Raw genomic sequence first — 18743 nt, 5'->3', positions numbered from 1 at the left:
AGTGTTCTGATTTAAGAGTGTATTATAGTAAAATGGTTAAAACGTACATTACTCCTTCACAGAGGGTTCTATTTATAATATTGGTTTATGGGCCCTGACTTTGATGGGTCGTATATCAGTCATTATTTGACATGCATCGTGGTCCCCTATTATCAGGGATCTGCATCTTTTAGTTAATCTGTTTTAGCTGGTTTGTCAGAGATATTCCCGTATATTTCGGGATGCACCTTGACTCATTCAACGCTACTTGTAACTGTTGTTACTTATTGCATTTCTTATGTTCTTTGACTCGGGCGGTTGGTCACTGAGACCGAGACTGATTCATCCGATACCGACCAGTACACTTGTCCCCAAGCTCGAAGAAACTAATTTTTGAAGATTTGGAGATGATCGTTGGAGTTTTCGAGGTGAGATATGATCGTTGGGAGCATTAAATGTTTGGCAGAGGTGTGACATTTGCTTTTTTAAAATAAAGACGTCGTTTTGATGAACATTGTTCAATCAGATATATCTAACGGTTGAGATTTTGTGTCGTTTCGTATGCAGAATGATGTGAACCATTAGATGGATATGGATCTAACGACTCCAAACAGATGACACAATAACCTCTCTCCTCTACTTTCCTATAAATAGGGCAACATTTGAATGAAGTAGGGTTTACACTTTCTTTGCTGCTATAGAGTTTACGATGTGTGCTCCGAGTGTCGAGTCTTTCAACTTACTTTCACTCTTCATACATCAGCATAGGAAGAAGGAGACTTGAAGTAACCAAGAGATCACTGACACGTCAGTAATTGTACATCCAGTCACAGGTACTATTTGGCCCCCTTAGCCTATACAGGTACATTCACTATTCCAACTATCGAAGAAGGAACATGGATGATTATTCCAACTGTTTGGACCTCTCAACCTGTATTACACAATCTAGAATACAAATTTCTATTCCAAATTATAAAATTTGGAATTGATAATTTAAGATTTTTTTATAATATTAAACTGCAAGACGAAAATATACGAGTTATGTGGGTCAGCCTACCCCACCCCACACTTGATCCATACAAATTGTGGATTTTGCAAGACAAACTTAAGTGGATCAACAAGTTGAAATAAACAATTTATCCCACATTTTTTGTATTGGACCGGGGACGAGTCCTTCTGTCCATCCCACTTTACCATCCCTTAAAGAAAAGAAAGTGTTATCAAAGAAGTAAAGTACCAAAAGGGAAATATTAGTAGTTAGTAATTACTGACATAAAACCTTATCCTATTTTTCTTCAAAAATGACTTGTAGAAAGGGAGACCATTTTGATTGAAATATTTTTATGCATTTATTTAAATTTAAGTGAAGAAATGCTTTTATGTGAATTTCACCCCAAAGCTAAATATTTTTTTGTCTATGATGGATTGTTATCAAACAAAATGAAAATTGACTTTTTTTATACACACATTTTAAAGGTGCATTCCAAAGTTAAAAGGGATATTCTTTTGCTTTACCATTTTGTTGATTACATTTTCTATTTTCACATAGCAAAACACCATGAAAAAAAAAAGATGTCCATTTGTCGATAAGTTTTTTTCTCATTTGGTATACAACAGAATTAAAGGTTAACCACCATGTTAAATGGATTCGGTGAGTTGAGATTACACCTAACTTAATTTTTTATGAATTTTAATTCATTTACTTAATAATATTTTTTTAATTATAATCAATAAGAGATGGGGTCAACTCATTTTCATGATATTGTTAACTAAGTTAGGAAACAAAATATATTTAAATAAATTAACTTATCTAATCTAACGGTGAGTCTAGTTTAATTATAAAAAAAATTAACTCATAAAAAATAAGTCAGATCGAATTGACATAATTTTAATTTAATTTGTGATGAGTCATCTAGAAGAGCTAGGTTGACTCACTTGACATCCTTAAATAAAATAATAAAATAAAATAATCACAAAATATTTTTATTCACGTACATTTTTTTATAACGGACATCTACGTCATTTTGTATACATCTTTCCTTGATCTCATTTTATCAACATAAACGAACATCTAATTAAAGCAAGGTTAATTATTTTTTTTTTGCATGAGATCAATTTTGATATGAACCATCATTTATTTTTAAATCCCAAATTATTCTTGTTAACTTTTCTAGATTTTCGTTTAGGAATAAAAAAAGACTTCTAGAAAATATTATTATGCTGCAGATTTTTATATAAAAAACATATTTCAGTTCTAAATTTATATATCTAAAATTGTTTTATTCGTATTATAGATATAAATATCTGGAAAAATAAAAGTAAAACATATATTTTCTTTGCGGTGTTGGAAGAATTAGCCTTAAAGCAAACTCCAAAAAGCCCAGACCAAATCTACAGGAAACTGAAACGAAATCCAGCATACACATTGGAAAACGTGCCCATTTTATGCATTTTTCTTGTATCCTTGGAGGGGTCATGAACCTTCATATTTGTTTTCGATCAAAATTTTCCTGCAACTTCATATCTTACTCTTGTATATATAGTTTTTAATTTCAATAATATCTTCTTGAATATTTATTTTAATTTTAATAATATTTTTTTTGAATATGATAGAGAGTGTGGTATATTCTTCTTCATTTTTAAGTAATTGTAGTTGTTTGTAGTGTTTGATGGTGACTAATAGTGAAAATTAATGGTTGATATAAATTTTATAGTGTTTTTAGTAGTGTTAACTGTGATTTTATTTGTTATTTTTTTCAAATTTTGGAAGCCACAAAATTTAGAAAAAGAGAAACTTAGCCAGGTACAAAAAAATGAAGTATAAAATTAAAAAAAAATTATCTTCACATTGAAATTGTTGAATATAATTAATCTTCTTGTCAACCACATCTCACATACACTCAAATGATGGAGCTGCTCTCTCAAATACTGTGATTAAAGAATAATAGAAGGGTTGTGGTTGGAAGAAAAATATACGACTGAAATAGATATGGATGAAAATGTGGGGGCAGCTAAAATGATTTAGGAAGGTGAGATTATGGTTTATTTAGAATTATTTAAAAATTTAAAAATGGTTAAAATCCATTTTGTACAATTAATATGGAGGTGCAAAGGTATGGAGATAGAGATTGTAAGGATCGAGAAAAATAGTTTTAGAGTAGAAGTGATATAATTAAAATGACACCTGAATATTTTACTATTAAATTTAAAAGAGCATATAAATAGAAATTCAGTTATTCATGTTTCATTTTAAAAGAACCATTATCTTTCTAAAAACTCCATTTTCTTTTCCTCTGCCTTTTCTCTACGATTCTGACAACCTCGCTCATCAGTTTGACGATTGAAGTACGTCATTAAACTCCTGGTAGCGAAGACTACAAAACTGTCCGATTAGAATCTCTGATAGAGTAAGTTCAATTTTGACTCCTTTTCCTTTGAGTTGGTTTTGATATAGTTAGGTTTGTCTTTATTTTAAGCTTGTGTGTGATGCTTTTATCTTCAGAAATAGACTCAGTTAGCTCAAGGTTCTAGTGGTATAATTAAATTTTTTTATCAAGACTATGTGGTGCAGGTTAGGCTACCATTGAGCTTTTAATAGTTTGGAGCTCTTAAGGAGCATCTGCTCAAATTCAGGTAAGAGAAGCTGGTTTTATTTTTTTAAATTCTCTAGGTTAAAAGTTTTGGATATAGGGTGACAAGGTCATCAATTTCAATTTTTACTTGCAAAATTGTCTCTTTTGAAAAGTAAATAATATATTAACTAAAAAGATTGATTTTGAATATTTTATATTGAGTTTAAGATGAATATATCGTTGAAAATATAATTGTATGATAAAGCAATATGTGATTTTGTTACACATTGAGAAATGAAATTATAATTTTTGTTTGTTCACCAACTAAATTGCAACCTATTTATATATTAAAAAGAATGCGAGTGGCGGGTGGGGAATATAACTTTGCAATGAGATGTAAATTTGTGAAGTGAGTGTTGAAGTTAAGTTGGCATCCAAACAGAGGAAATTCACATCACATGATTCCCACTAACACATACATCTCCACCTATTAAATACTGGACCCACATTATGGATGTGACATAACTCAAATTAACCTCTAATTAAATACTACTTTCAACTGCATCTCTTCTTTTTCCCAAATCCCACAACCTACCTTCCCTATTAAATTAAAAGTTCCACAACACACAATATTCTAAATCATTTCAATCACCCAAAACTTTCTACCTCCCTAAGAGATTAGGACAAATCACTTTCTTCCATGTCATTATCTTACTTTTGAATTTTAGTTTTTTACTTAAAGCTTCTTTGAACTTTGTAGCAACTGCTACATAACAAGGAATAAAACTACACCCTCCAATGACATTTTGGTGCCATTCATGACAAAATAACGTGTTTGTCACTGTGTATCTGTCATTCAGTTAGTTGAGTCCAAAAAAAGAAGTATAACATTTCAAGTGCAAATTTTTATAGCTTATAATATAAGAGATGAATGTAACATGATCCCTATAGATAGTATTAGGTGTCTTTCTGAGGTACGTAGGTAGTACTACCGTTTTGGTTTCGTTTCAGCTGTCTCATTAAATTTTGCATGGATCCCATATAAGTCAGTATAGTGACAATTTATGTGTAAAAATTACCTAACAATTATTATCTCCATTTTTAATTGAATTGGTCTAATTTAAAAAAAAAAATCAAAATAGACATATTTTAAAAAATTTACTCATATGAGTAAGTAGTACCTTAATGACACAATTACATGGATAAGTTGTATTAGTATGACACGATTTTATACACGATATAAGTTTGAATTTGTGAAAGTGAAATCATGTTAGTTTGACACAATTCGAGTGGAAAAGGAGAAATCGTGTTTCACATACACAAATTTGATTAATATTAATCTAGATTTGTTCAAGCACAACTTTAGTACATTATGATTTGAACTAAATTCATATAATACTGACACAACTGTTATTTCATTATTAAATTGAAATTGTACACATTTATACTATTATTTTATTATTTATGTTAATATTCATTTTATATAGAAAATATTAATATGTTAATATTAATTGTTTGAATAAAAATATTATTTATGAAATATAAAAAATATTATATATACAATTATTAAAAAAATAAGACCAATAGGTAATTTTATAAAAAATATAACAAAGTAAAATAGGTTAATCATATAGAAATTATTATAAGGATTGTATTAGGGATAACATGAAAATTAGCATATTAGTTTTATATAGTTATATATTAATATTTATTTGATTATTTTGTGTATAGTGGGAGAAAGTGGAGCTATAAATCGATAGTACAAAATAAAAATAAAATTAATAATGAAAATTGGAAGTAAATTTTACTATCAATCTTGTCTATATGAACAATTACTTCTATTATGTCTTTCACTCTCAAATAAAGAACATTTTTTTGTCTTATTTGGAATTGATTCATTCATTCTTTTATGGATATTATGAGTATTTAGTCTTTCTGATTTGTGTCATTGCATCATGTGTAAGTAGACCAATAATCATCACTTTAAATTGGATGAAATTGGACCTTTTAAGCTTAGTAAATATTGTGAAGACGGTACACAAGCAACAAATGTCGTTAGCTGTAAATGACAAAAATGAACAAATAACAATGACATGAAGACAAAGTAGTTGAAGAGCTTGAACATCTTCAACTTTGGATTTTTGAACCTATTGTTAAAATTGGAAACAATATGGTGTAGGCAATATTGTTTGGAACTTCGACATTCACCGCTCCATTTGCATACAATTTGACATCATCTGTGTATTGTTATTGGCTCATAATGCCCTCATAAAGACTCAATAATGAAGGTGACAATGATAATAAGAAAGACAATAATGGTGATCCACCTCCAACTTCACCTATTTCAACCATTACCCTCCATGAAGGCTTAGAAGACAAACAAGAATACCACATTGTGACACTTCCTCTAATAGATAAATTACTTAATGTAATGTAACAATATTCATATTGTAATCTAATTACAATTTTCTTTATTAATTTTTCCTCTTTTTTTCATTTTGCGGTGAAATTTATAACTTCATTTTTTTTTCCAATTTTCCTACATTTAATTATTAATTTCAATATTTTTAATATATATTTTTTGTTATAATTTCTTAAAATTACCTACTCTTATTTATTTCCCAATTACACAATATTATTTTTTAATTTCACAATTAATATTTTCATGTAAAATAATTTATACTAAAATATCAAACACTTTCTTTATAAATAATACATTACGTTGTACAAATTTCACGCAGAAAACGTGTACTGGTACATGACTTTAATTTAATATAAAAGCAATTGAAATCGTTCTAACTTCATTTGAAATAAAATAAAATAATATATATATATATATATATATATATAAAATCTCAATTATTATTATAGTCATTGGTCCAAACACAACTTCTTCTCTCATCTTCTCATTCTGAATTTATGTATATGACCTCATTTTTACAAATTCAAACTCTGTTATTTATGTAGGATTTTTTAACATTCATATCATGGTAGGACGACTTGTTCATGTGAATAAAATTTTCAAAATCTATCCATATCGACAATTTTTTTTTTTAAATTGCACCAATTATTTTCCCATTACCTCTAAGAAAGTGGTGATTAATTACAAGTGAAGGTTGGGGCGCTAAGTGAGTTTTGTACTGTGCTAATAATGTTCATGTCTTGCTATGATTACCTCATCAATATGAATATGGTAATGGTACTAATGGACAGAATAAAAAAGTGGATGTACTTGACATTAATTCAATGTATAACGTATGAAAGATGAGCAAAATGGTGAAATTCCATGTATGAAAAGAAAGAAAAGGAAACGGATAATGCATCTGGAAGGGTTGCTCTTGGAGTTGTGGCTAGTAGACAAACACATTGGCCATAGTCAAAGCACTTCACAAACCCAAAAGCCATTTCACTTCACTTTCCAATGAAAACCACAATCCACATGGTTTTGCTTGGGGATATTGAACGATCAAACTCCTCCTATTACAAAATCTCCTCTCTGCTGTACCCCATTTCCCAGCTCTCATACCTCTTTTCACTCCAAACAAAACACATTCTCTTTCTCTCATTCACTGGCCCTACTCCACCACCCTTCTCAACCAAACTTTACTCTCAAATAATTAATTAATAATATTCATTCAAGAGTCTACATGTGCCAACCTTTTATTCAGACACATATGTCTTTTCTTTCATCACACATTCAAAAGGTCCTAAGTTTTTTTTATTGCTAAGAACTCCCATCCTTCAATATATCATTAGTATCCCAGTCTTTTAGCCCCGACCTAATATTATTGAACTCAATAAAAGGAAGAGAGTGTTAGCTAGAGGGATTAGGGTAGGGTCCCTAAATAATGTGTCAAAAGCCAAACTACAGGGTGTTATCCAATTATTCATCCCGTGAATTTCCTCTCACCAATTCAATACAGCCAAACAAAAACTAACAAATTTGAAAAACAGGGAGGAAATCTTTAATATACATACACCATTCTTATTTATTAGATTAGAATATTTTCAATTCTACGCGACTTGGTATTGTATTAAACCGTATTATTATCTAAAAACATATATGTACACAAATTACATGAACTTGAGTTCCACTGATAAATTTAACGATAAAGTATAATCAGATCGTAGTGTGAGAGCATGATCCAATTATAAGTTCACCATATATACGAGTGTGTGTATATGTAAACTATACATTGATTAGTGTATAGTACTGATTCCCCTTCTCTAATTATTAAAGATGTGGTAAAATGAGAAAGGAGGAAAGATAATCTGAATTCTGAAATAGAGAAATAGTTTTGATCCCCACAGTATATTATTTACGGTTTCTAACATCAGCTCCACCTTTGTCCATTATCCTCGCTCGAGAAGACATCAATGCTAAAAAAGGGAGGGAGAAAGCCATGATAAACTGCATAAGGTGTTGCATCTCTTGCATCCTCCCATGTGGGGCTCTCGACGTCATTCGCATAGTGCACTCCAATGGCCGAGTTGAGGAATTCACAGGCACCATCAAGGCCAGGGATGTCATGAAGGCACACCCCAAACACGTTCTCAAGAAGCCATGCTCCGCAGCCGCCGACGCCACTGCTGTCCACAAGATCGTGGTGGTGCCACCCGATGCAGAGCTCCAACGTGGGAAGATTTACTTCCTCATGCCACTCCCTCCCTCTCCTCCTCCTCCGCTGGAGAAGAACCAGCAGAGAAGGAGGAAGAAGAAGGAACAGAGAGAGAGAAGTAGGAACAACACCAACGTGTCCCTGACGATGACTAGCTTGCTTGTCTCTGATCGCTACTTGACTGATATACTCTCAGAGAAAGTGTCAACGCAAAGAGAGAGAAGAAGAGGGCGTGTTGCAGTGTGGAGGCCTCACTTGGAGAGCATTTCTGAGTCACCTTCTCATCTGTAACACTTCTTGTCTGTCATGTCTATATGGTTATAATCCTCATATTACAGGCTGCCAACCCCATTTCTTAAAAAAATATAATTTTCTTCTTCTTCATCTTTTTTTTTTTTTCTGTTACTTTGCTTCTGCAAAGCCCGTTGTGTACATAGGTTGTCCATATTATTATGGGGTTTGTTAATGAGTTGGAGAGTTTAGACCATAATTGGGTATGTTTTGTACAAGGTTTTAAGAAATCATTTGTGACCATGACTTGAGTCACAACATCAAGGTTTTCAAGATTTCCGATATAAAGGGTTCTACACCTATGTGGACCGTATTCATCTGTAGTTTTCTGGCAATATTTGAGGATACCATGTAACTGCGACTATAATTTAGAATCTTAGTTTTGACAGCATAATTTTGAGTTTTTCATGGTTGTGTTTCAGTTGGTGGGGGCAGATAATTGATGAAACAGAGTTATAATTTTGTAATTTTCTGGAAAGAGGTGAAGCAAGCGTAGAACTTTATATGGGTTTCAACTATTTTGCTTTTAATTGTTGAAGCTTGGAATTTAGAATCTAGTGCAGGGAACAAAGATAAACTATGATTGAGGTACAGAATGACCAGAGCTACATTCCTGCTTCCACTGTGTTACACTGTCATTTGTAATTCTTAGTGGATCACAATGGAAGGTGATTGCGACACGATAGATATTATGCTTTTGCTAGTAGCAGTGGAGTATTTTATTTACCACTATTCTTATTGTTTCACAAGGGAAAATGACACAGTAGTTCGTCGGTGTCAGTCACCCTTTAGGGAGAGACAGTGACATGATGCTGCAAATGCAATCACTTTCTATACAGTTTTAAGTTGTTGTCATGACAGAATTAAATTCATGTTGATAGCTTTTTTTTTTTTTTTTTCTGAAGTGGGAAAAAAGAAGAAATTCTTTTGGACCCTCAAATGGGGAGGACAGATTCATTCATCATCAGTTATGCAGTGCAAAGCCATGTTGTACTTCACCCCACTACTAGTTAGGGGGGGGAAAGAAGTAAAGGGAAAAGTGTGGTTGGATCAAGAAAAGTCCAAAGGGATAAATTTGTGGTAAAAGGAATTGAAAGTCCCCACACTGCTTTCCCATTATATTCTAATAATGCAATGTTATGCTAAGTTGCATAATGAGGGGGCTAGGGCTTTAGTTTAAGCATTTTGTTCTTTTGGGTATGGAAATGATTGGGAACTGGTTTGGTTAGTGGCAGTGGCATCCTGCAAAGGTGATTAGCACAGTAGAGTTTGACCTCTAGGATTGGATTGTCTGGATGAAATGAGCCTTGAGCAAATCTCAATTCTAGGTTGTTTCTGCTTCTGATTTTCTTGATAGAGTAAAGTCTATTAAATGAATGAACCATTGCAATGTGATATGGCTAAATTCATCAAGTGGAACCAGTAGAGATCTATTTTACAAAAATTATGCAGAGTAAGTTTATGTGTAGACTAATATATAAAGTTGCTAAATTGTTTTGTTATTCATCGGAAAACGGTGTTCGACAACTAAACCTTTATGAACTAACAGAATTTTGCTGTTCATCTTGTGATACGTCAGTGTCATCAGTAGTTTAGGGGTGAAAATTAAGCATTTTCCTGTTTTCCTAACCCGAGAGTGTATTACTAAAATTTTATATCAGATTTTTATGGGGACAGTTATCGTGCTTTTGCTTATATGGAAATGAATTGACATGGGAACAAATAACTGGTGACCATGTTGAGACTCATTGATTAGCATTTTTTTTATTCTGATGAGAAAAAGAATTTGAGAGAAAAAGTATTTCTTTTTAATGTGATTTGATTAAGGATAGAAAGAGAAAGAGAAAAAGCAAAGGGTCTCATTAAAAAGAATCTTTCTTTTGGTAAGGAAAAAAAAGAAGGAAGGTGAGATAACAAAAGACTTTAAAATTGCAATTTTTATATATTTTTTTAAGAGGATGCTTATATTGTTATTTGTTTTCAGTTTGAAGTCAATTTTTGTTTGGTAGAGGGAAAAACTATACAACTATTTCACATTATCCATATATTTAAGTATAATATGTTTTTCTTATAAACTCTACAGAGGTAAATAGTAATTAGGACGAAGGCCAAAGATAAATGTACTAAATGTATACTACATTTAATAGTTTAGTAAATTTCATGTATGATTTATTCATTTAATAGTTATTTAGTACTGAAATTTTTATAATTTGTAGAAATTTATCTCTCAAATACTATATTAGAGGAGATTGTATCTTGTATTACATAATTTCTTAAATTTAGTAGAAGAATACATAATAAGAATTGAAGGTTAACTTCTTAATGCAAGTGACAAGAAGAAAAGTCAAATCTATGAAATTAAAGAAATTTCTCATAATTTTAGATTTGGTGATAGTCTCACAAATATCCTCTCAAGACATTTTGCAGTTAAAAGAATAAATCCATAATCATAGGAAAAACAATGAGAAACTTAGTTGACAATTAATTAATGTCGTCTTTCCTTTCCTTTTGCTTCTTCATGTGAACAAGTGCAGGAGTAATAACAATCCCTCAACTAACAAGAAAAATAAGCATAAAGAATCGTTCAACCAATCAGAATATGAGCATGACCAATGTCTAGAGATCAAGATGTTAATTATGTAGATTATTTAGAACTTTAAAAATTAAACTTCATTTAAAATAAGTTTCTACTTTATTTGAATTTTACTTTGATATTTTACCTGTAAGTTTTGAATCTTGAATTATGTTTCAAATTTATTTAGATTGTGGGTTATATTTCAACTTGACTTAGATTATGTTTTAAGTTCATTTGGATGGTGAATTATATGAAAATAAATAAATTATCTCTACAACTATTATTATTTTATAATCATTTTTTTTAATTTTTCATCAAACTCATTTTGTTTATTTAGAAACTAAATACTAAAAATAAATTAAAATTTTATTATTAATTCTCCAACCTAATGTAAGAAAGTATTGAAACAAAGTATTAAAAAGTATAATCTTATGCTTGTCGAATATTTATATATTCGTTGTAGTTTAAGATTTTATCTCCTAAATCAAATAAATTATTTTCTTTTATTTTATTTTTAATGTAACTTTAAATGAGTTATTTATTATACCCTTTGTAGTTTTTTTTTATTTCAAAATATATATATATATATATATATATATATATATATATGTGTGTGTGTGTCATTATATATTTTTTCTTACAATAACCATTTTCTCTCTTTTCATTTAATTATATTAAAAGTATAAGAGAAAAATGTGTTACTTTAAAATTTAGATGGACAAAAAATATTTTTTTTATTAAATATAGAAACTTTTAAAATAATGGATGAAATAAAATTAACAGATAAAAAATACAAAAATGTAATCTTCTAATATAATATTTTAAAATTAATTCTAAGTTGCATACTATCTCTACCTATATATAAACAAGATTTTTCATTATAAACTTGTTCCTATTTTATCCTTATCAATATTTTATTTTATTAATTTATTTTGATTATTTTATTATTTTATTGTTATCTTGGACACTTCTACCTTTTTCTATTTTTGATATTCACTTTTATTATTTTAATTCTATTATCTAACCAAATGTAACTTCATTCAAAACTTCTCACTCTCCTTCTTAATCCCTTTATCTTTCTCCACTCTTCTATAATCAATTTGATTGTTAATTAACTAAAATAAATCACTCACAATATACTCTTGTATTCATTCTTCTTATATTATTAAGTAAATTCTTACACCTTCATTTTTTTAAAATTACCATTCATTTCATTAAAAAGATACGTTTGGAAAAAACAAATTCGAAATAGAATTAAAAAAATGATAAAAATAAATTATAATTTATATATTATAATTCTTTTTAATAAACAGAAATACACATATGGTTGTGATAAAAGTAAAAAAAATATGGATATACAATAATGATAAAAATAAAAAAATGTGAATACACATGTTAATATTTAAAAAATATAAATACACATAAGTTTACAATAAATTAAAATATTATAATATGAATTTATAGTTCATTTTAATAAATACAAATACATATATTAATGATAAAATTAAAAAGTGCAGATATACAGTTTGATATTTAAAAAATACATATACATAAATTTATGATAAATTAAAATGTTTAAATAAATTTATAGTTATTTTAGTAAATACAAATATGTATATAATAATAATAAAAAGAAAAATTAAGATACATAATAATAATATAAATAAAAAAATTAGATAAATAATAATAATTAATAATAATAAATAAAGATACACATTAATAATAAAAATAAAAAAAACGCAGTTAAAAAAAATACATAATATTAATAAAAAATACACACATTTATAAAAATATAAAAAATACAAATAAAAAGGCCCGCTAGTATATATAATATATATGGGGAGGGACCGAGAGAAAGAAAATGGAGGCGAGAAAAGATAGGTAATATAGTATTTATATATAAGTTAGTTTTTACTTGATAATTTCATAATTTATAACTTTTAAGTTGATAAATAAACGAATTGAATTAAAAATATTTAATAAATTATCTGATAAATATAAAATAATATAAAAAATATAACTACATTTTTATTATATAAAAAAGTTTATGTTTGTAAATAAAAATACACTAGTATGTAAAATAATTAAATTTTATAAAATTTTCAAATATTTCTATTTATTTTTCAAAAATTTATATAATTTTTTAATAAATCATTTTATTTAAATAAAATGATTTAATAAACATTAATCAAATTTATTTATTATTTATTATATATAAATTTATTTATTTATTTCTTAATGTAAATGACTTTTACATTATTTTTTTTACAATTTTTAATGTGTAAATAAAATATTAATTAATGTTAACTATTATTTAACTTGAAGTACATGTAAAAAAGAAACCAATAAATACTAAAAATTAATTGTGTGTATAAAATTAAAATATATAATAACAATAAAAAAAATAAGAAATAAGAAATAATAATTAAAATATAATTTATAAGTTATAAAATAAGGTAACAGTTACACTTTTATTATAAATTCCTTCAAAATATCTACTAAATAATTAATATTAATTAAATTAAATAAATTAATCAAATAAACTATTTTTCAATACCTAACATATTAGTTTTATCAAATCTATTCTAAAAATTTTGCAAATAGAATTTATCAATCTATAAATAAATAGATACTCACTTTATCCAGATATATTTTCTTTTAAGGTTCAGTTTTCTTATTCTGATTCTTTTCTAAGAACCATCAAATAAAATATTACACATATTTTCAAAGTAAAAAATTTATGCTCTTTATCCAAGAATGATTCATATGTCTCCATATATTTAAATATTTAGTAAATAACATTTTCATAAAAGTAAAAAAAAAAAAAATTATTAGAAATATAAACAAAAAACATATGTTCGTATTTTTAATATAAAATAACAATAAAAAATTATAGTTAAATAATTTTAAAATATAATTTCAAATAAAAAGTAATTAATAATTTAAAATAAAAATGAATAAGAAAATAAATATAAGACAAATATACATATTACCATTTTTATACCTAATTTAATTTTTAATATTATATATACTTATATATATGTCTTATTAATTTATATATTCTTAGTTAATATTTGGAGAGATTCAAACAATATAGGTAAATATAAATTTATTTTTGGTCTTAATTATAGAAACAAATAAATTTTGTAAACATGCCAAAAACATGCCAATTTTGTATTTGGAAGTTTTCCCATCCAAAATTCAACCCTCCACCAACCATTCCTTCATAATTCCACCCCCACACTCGAATAAATCACTTCTCCACCTCCAACCCAACACTAAACTTAACTTCTCACTTTAGTCTTCTTAATTATTATGACACTTAAATGACATGTTAATCTTTTATTATAGACGCATTTGGCATCATTAATCAAAATAATAAAAAAAACATTTGTTATTATTTTTCCTAAATTAATGTATTAGCATATTTTTATGATTGGTCTGATAGTGACTCGATAGCAAGGAATCTGTGATGAGTCCAACAAACTTTGTTATGATAGACTTTAAAAAATCTGACATCATAGTAAGAAGTGGAATTTAAGTTTCTCAACCTGTTAAAATCAATTTATGATGTAAAGTTTGTACTCACCTATATATTATATCTCTATCTCTAGTTGATGTAGGATCTTCAACGAGGACAAAATTAATTTGTCGCGTATCAAATTAGAGAGACTAAAAGTTAAATTAAATAAAAATAATTAATATATTACTTTTATATAAAATGTAAAATAAAATTAAGAACATTAGAAAAATAAACACTCACAATGAATATGTTTGATTTAGACTCAAATTCATTATTAATTGAAGAGTTTATTGAAAGAAATATTAATGTCTTTCTCGAATAGTGATGTAAAAAAGCATAACAAATTTTAGAATGAAAATGAAATACAAGAAAAAGGAATGTAATTTAGAAAAAAATATTTGAAGAACAACAAAGAGTTGTAGTCTTATACGAAGAATGCTATAATTAAAAATTAAAATGATTTTTGAGCTAAGGAATGAAAGAATGTGTACTGTTTTTTGTTTTGTTTTTATAATTTAGCTTAAGGCACATCATTAATACATAACAATTGCCCTACAAGAAATAACATGGAACATTTTGATCATACATAATGTAAAAACATATTTCTAATCTTGTCGCATATTTTGTGAGTAATGAATAAATAGAACATGTTCATATATAAAACAATTAGCAGCATCGTGCCACTAATAATAAAAAATCAATTTTTAAAACACTTTAATAAAGTAATATCAAATATGTAGCAACAACTAAGAATATTATACCATGCATGAAGTTTCTTTCTTCGTAATTCAAATTTGCTTAAACTTATCATGCAAAATTTAATTACTAAAACATTCATTTTTTCATATAATAACGTTTTATATCAATTCACCATCCAAATAAGGACAAAAATCAAGATCAAGATATTTCAAATAAAGATCTCTCAACTATTTGGCAGCTTTTTCTATGAGGGGGACTACTAATTAAGATTGAGTGGATTCTTATAATTAAAATAAACATGAAAAGTTGAAAAAAAAAATTCCTCCTCTTTTTTGTGGTTCCTAATGAAGGAAAGGAATCCGAAAACATATAAAAAATGCAATCATAGAAGCAAGCGGCGCCTCACACTTTTGTATTGATGATTAGTAAGATGGAACCTAAAAGTTCTCGGTCTCTTTCACTTTGGTTTATACATACATACATATATATATATATATATATATATATATATATGAAAATAAATAAATTAATAATATTTTAACATTTTATAGATTTGTGCTTTGAAAAGCTTCGGGGAATGATTTTATGCTCTGAGTGAGGGTGAAATAAAAGAAAGAAAAAGGTTGATCATAAACTATGGTTGAGTGAATATTCTAGGAGGTTAGCAGCAATTTTTGTTACAATAATTCTAACTAACGTCCAAGATAATTAGTGAAAAAATGAAGTAAGAATTGAAACCAATTCATAGTATGAACTTTATATAACTAAGATGACTTATTATTTAGTGAGAAACATAGTTATAACTATTGTTGTAACACTTTAGGTATTTTGAAGATTTTTTCATGTAAATGGTGTAACTTTTCATAAATTTATTAATATGGATAAATTTTAAAAATATTATTCGGATAAGTTGTGAGGATTTTTAAAAAAATTGTGTTTTAAAATACAATTTTAACATTTTTTTATTAAGAATAAATGATATTTACATATGACTATCATTTTGTTTATTAATATAGAAGTAGTGCAATTTTACACTACTTTTTTTTTTCTCAAATATTAAAAAAAAGTGTGTAGTTAATGTTAGTAAAAAATTCTCTCATATGCTGATCCTTAAATATGAATTATAATTGGTTTTGCATCAGTTAAAAAATAAACTATCTAGAAGTAGAAGTTATGATATATGCGTCGGTTCAACAATTGATGTTATTAGTGTCAGCTTCATCCAATTTACATTATTAATGTCAACTAAATCATCACAAGATGTGATATTGATAATTTAATATTATTTAATATGTGACATGTGACATCGACTTAGCGAATACAATAACAATACAAATTAAATATTTATTAAGTGGCAGTATCAACCTATACGACACATGAGGAACAAAATATCAAAATATTAAATATTATTGATTATAGAGACCAACACTACAAATAATTAATAATATTACTGTTAGACCATTTTACAAAAACATAAAAACAAAAATAAAAGTAAAGTCATCTATTTAACACATGATTACCTGAGAATGAAATTAACAAATTGATTTCATTTAGCAAATCATATAAATTGAAATGGAACAAATTCATTGCAATTACAATATTAAATTAGAAAATAATACAAATTAAAAGAACTTAAGTAATGATTAATGTCAACTAACTATGAAACCGAATTGAAAATTGTAGTTCAATTGCACATGTAACATAGTATGTGAAATTTTAATATGAAATAAAAATTGACTCCAAGCCTTAATTTGTTGAATTTTATTTTGTAATTTCGTAGTTGTTCTATTTTGTTAAGTTATATTGCAAGTATTATTTACAAATTCTAGGTCTAGATGGATTTATCATGTAGAAAGATTTATAGTTCCATTAAAAAATAATCTCAATTGAGCTTTTATAGAGTTAAAATAAAACACTTTTCCAATTTCGCACTAAAAATTCTGCGCGGATTTACTCAATAAAATTCTGTTTTGACTTTGAGTATTTAAATAATATGATTGTTGCATAATAAAGACCTGATATGTTTAGACAGTTAGTGCTATTGAAACTCAACTATATAATATATTACCACCGAGTGCCCCTAACTAATTAATTCTAAACAACAACCATAATCACTATCTTAACCCATGATTTTTGTAAAGACTCCACTGAGTTAGACTAGGGTGTAGAGTCAACAGAAAGTCTTAGAAATCATGGGGAAATATTGCCATGAGATTAATGTATACAATTAACCAAAAAATTAAGTTCATGAATTTTTTTTTGTCAAAGAAGTTGTGTACCACAAAAATGATTTTCATGTATGAAGTTTTGCAAAGAAAAGTCGTGAATTCTGAACAAGATTTTGATTAGGTGCTAAAAAGTATACACTGCCTATACTTAAGAATATAGGTGCTAAATAAATGTATTAAGATAGGTGGCAGGAAGATAAAAGTTAACTCGAGCAAAGTTCAAAAGATGTTTCTCCTGTGTCTAACAAAATCAAATCCATTGGTAGATTTAAAGTATGATTTTCAGTTTTGTGATAGTAACCCTTGGATGATGAATATACAAATAGTCCAAGTGATTATCATTTCAATTCCATTGTTACTGCAGGGTTTAATACAGGTTGTCTAAAAAAGAAAAACAAGTTCTAGTTTCCTACTTACTGTTTGGATGAAACATTTGAGAAACAAAGCGCAACATAGGTGATTTATTAGGATATTCCTTTGTGAACCGAAAGTGTTAACTTAAATGTGCCTGAAAGACACAGAAATTAGATCAAATAAAAGACTCAGTGACCCTATATAACTAAAATACTCTCACATGAAGAATCTATCAAACATAAAATCACATAAAGAAGCCTAAGAAAATCGATACCAACATTTAACATTAACCATTTGCATGAATCAAATAAAAAAACACACAACTTTTCTAAGTGCATCCAAATTGGATGTTGGACAAAGAAAGCCTAACATTCTACAATATTTCTATCACTTGAATAATAAAAAACATATTTACAACAACAGACTAATTATAGATAACTCAATGCACGGATCAACTTTCAACTTCTCAATTATCTGTAAATGCAAATAAACACAAGTCTCTATCCACTATGGATCAAGGTTGTGCTTTCATACTAATGGATAATCGAAAGATGATATGTATGTTCCAGGGATTGATTACAAACTAAATAATCACAACTAATCTTCATAGTATTTGTCTTTTCCTTATATAAAAAAGCATAGAATTAATCATATACTATCCACAAAAGAAATCCACTTCTTTTATCTCTCCTCTGTTTTTCTGATTCCAGACAATCAATTTTCTATATCTTTACATCAACATAAATAGACCCAAATCCCTTGACATCAAACATAGTAACATGAATGAATTTCAAGCAATTAAGACTGCACAATTCAAAATCAACTTTGGAAACTTACGTGACATCCTTTGCATCAAACATAAACATAATAGTAATATTAATGAAGCATTTCAAACAACCATAA

The 18743-nt window shown here is 27.6% G+C and overlaps 1 protein-coding gene across 1 annotated transcript; it reads left to right on the top strand.

Annotated features, from left to right (window-relative positions):
* The first annotated feature begins 7700 nt into the window (after positions 1 to 7700).
* Positions 7701 to 8855, top strand: LOC137812139 (uncharacterized). The gene has a single exon (XM_068614049.1). The coding sequence runs from the start codon at positions 7955 to 7957 to the stop codon at positions 8459 to 8461; it is 507 nt and encodes a 168-aa protein (XP_068470150.1). The 5' UTR covers positions 7701 to 7954; the 3' UTR covers positions 8462 to 8855.
* The last annotated feature ends 9888 nt before the right edge of the window (positions 8856 to 18743 follow it).

This window comes from Phaseolus vulgaris, chromosome 2 (genome assembly GCF_000499845.2).
Source record: "Phaseolus vulgaris cultivar G19833 chromosome 2, P. vulgaris v2.0, whole genome shotgun sequence".
In the NCBI taxonomy this organism is placed as follows: Eukaryota; Viridiplantae; Streptophyta; class Magnoliopsida; order Fabales; family Fabaceae; genus Phaseolus; species Phaseolus vulgaris.
Note: the sequence above shows the minus strand (reverse complement) of the source record. Positions and strands in the feature narration are given on the sequence as shown.

Coding starts and splice junctions, on each gene's coding strand:
- LOC137812139 (XM_068614049.1), top strand. CDS start 7,955: ATGATAAACTGCATAAGGTGTTGCATCTCTTGCATCCTCCCATGTGGG.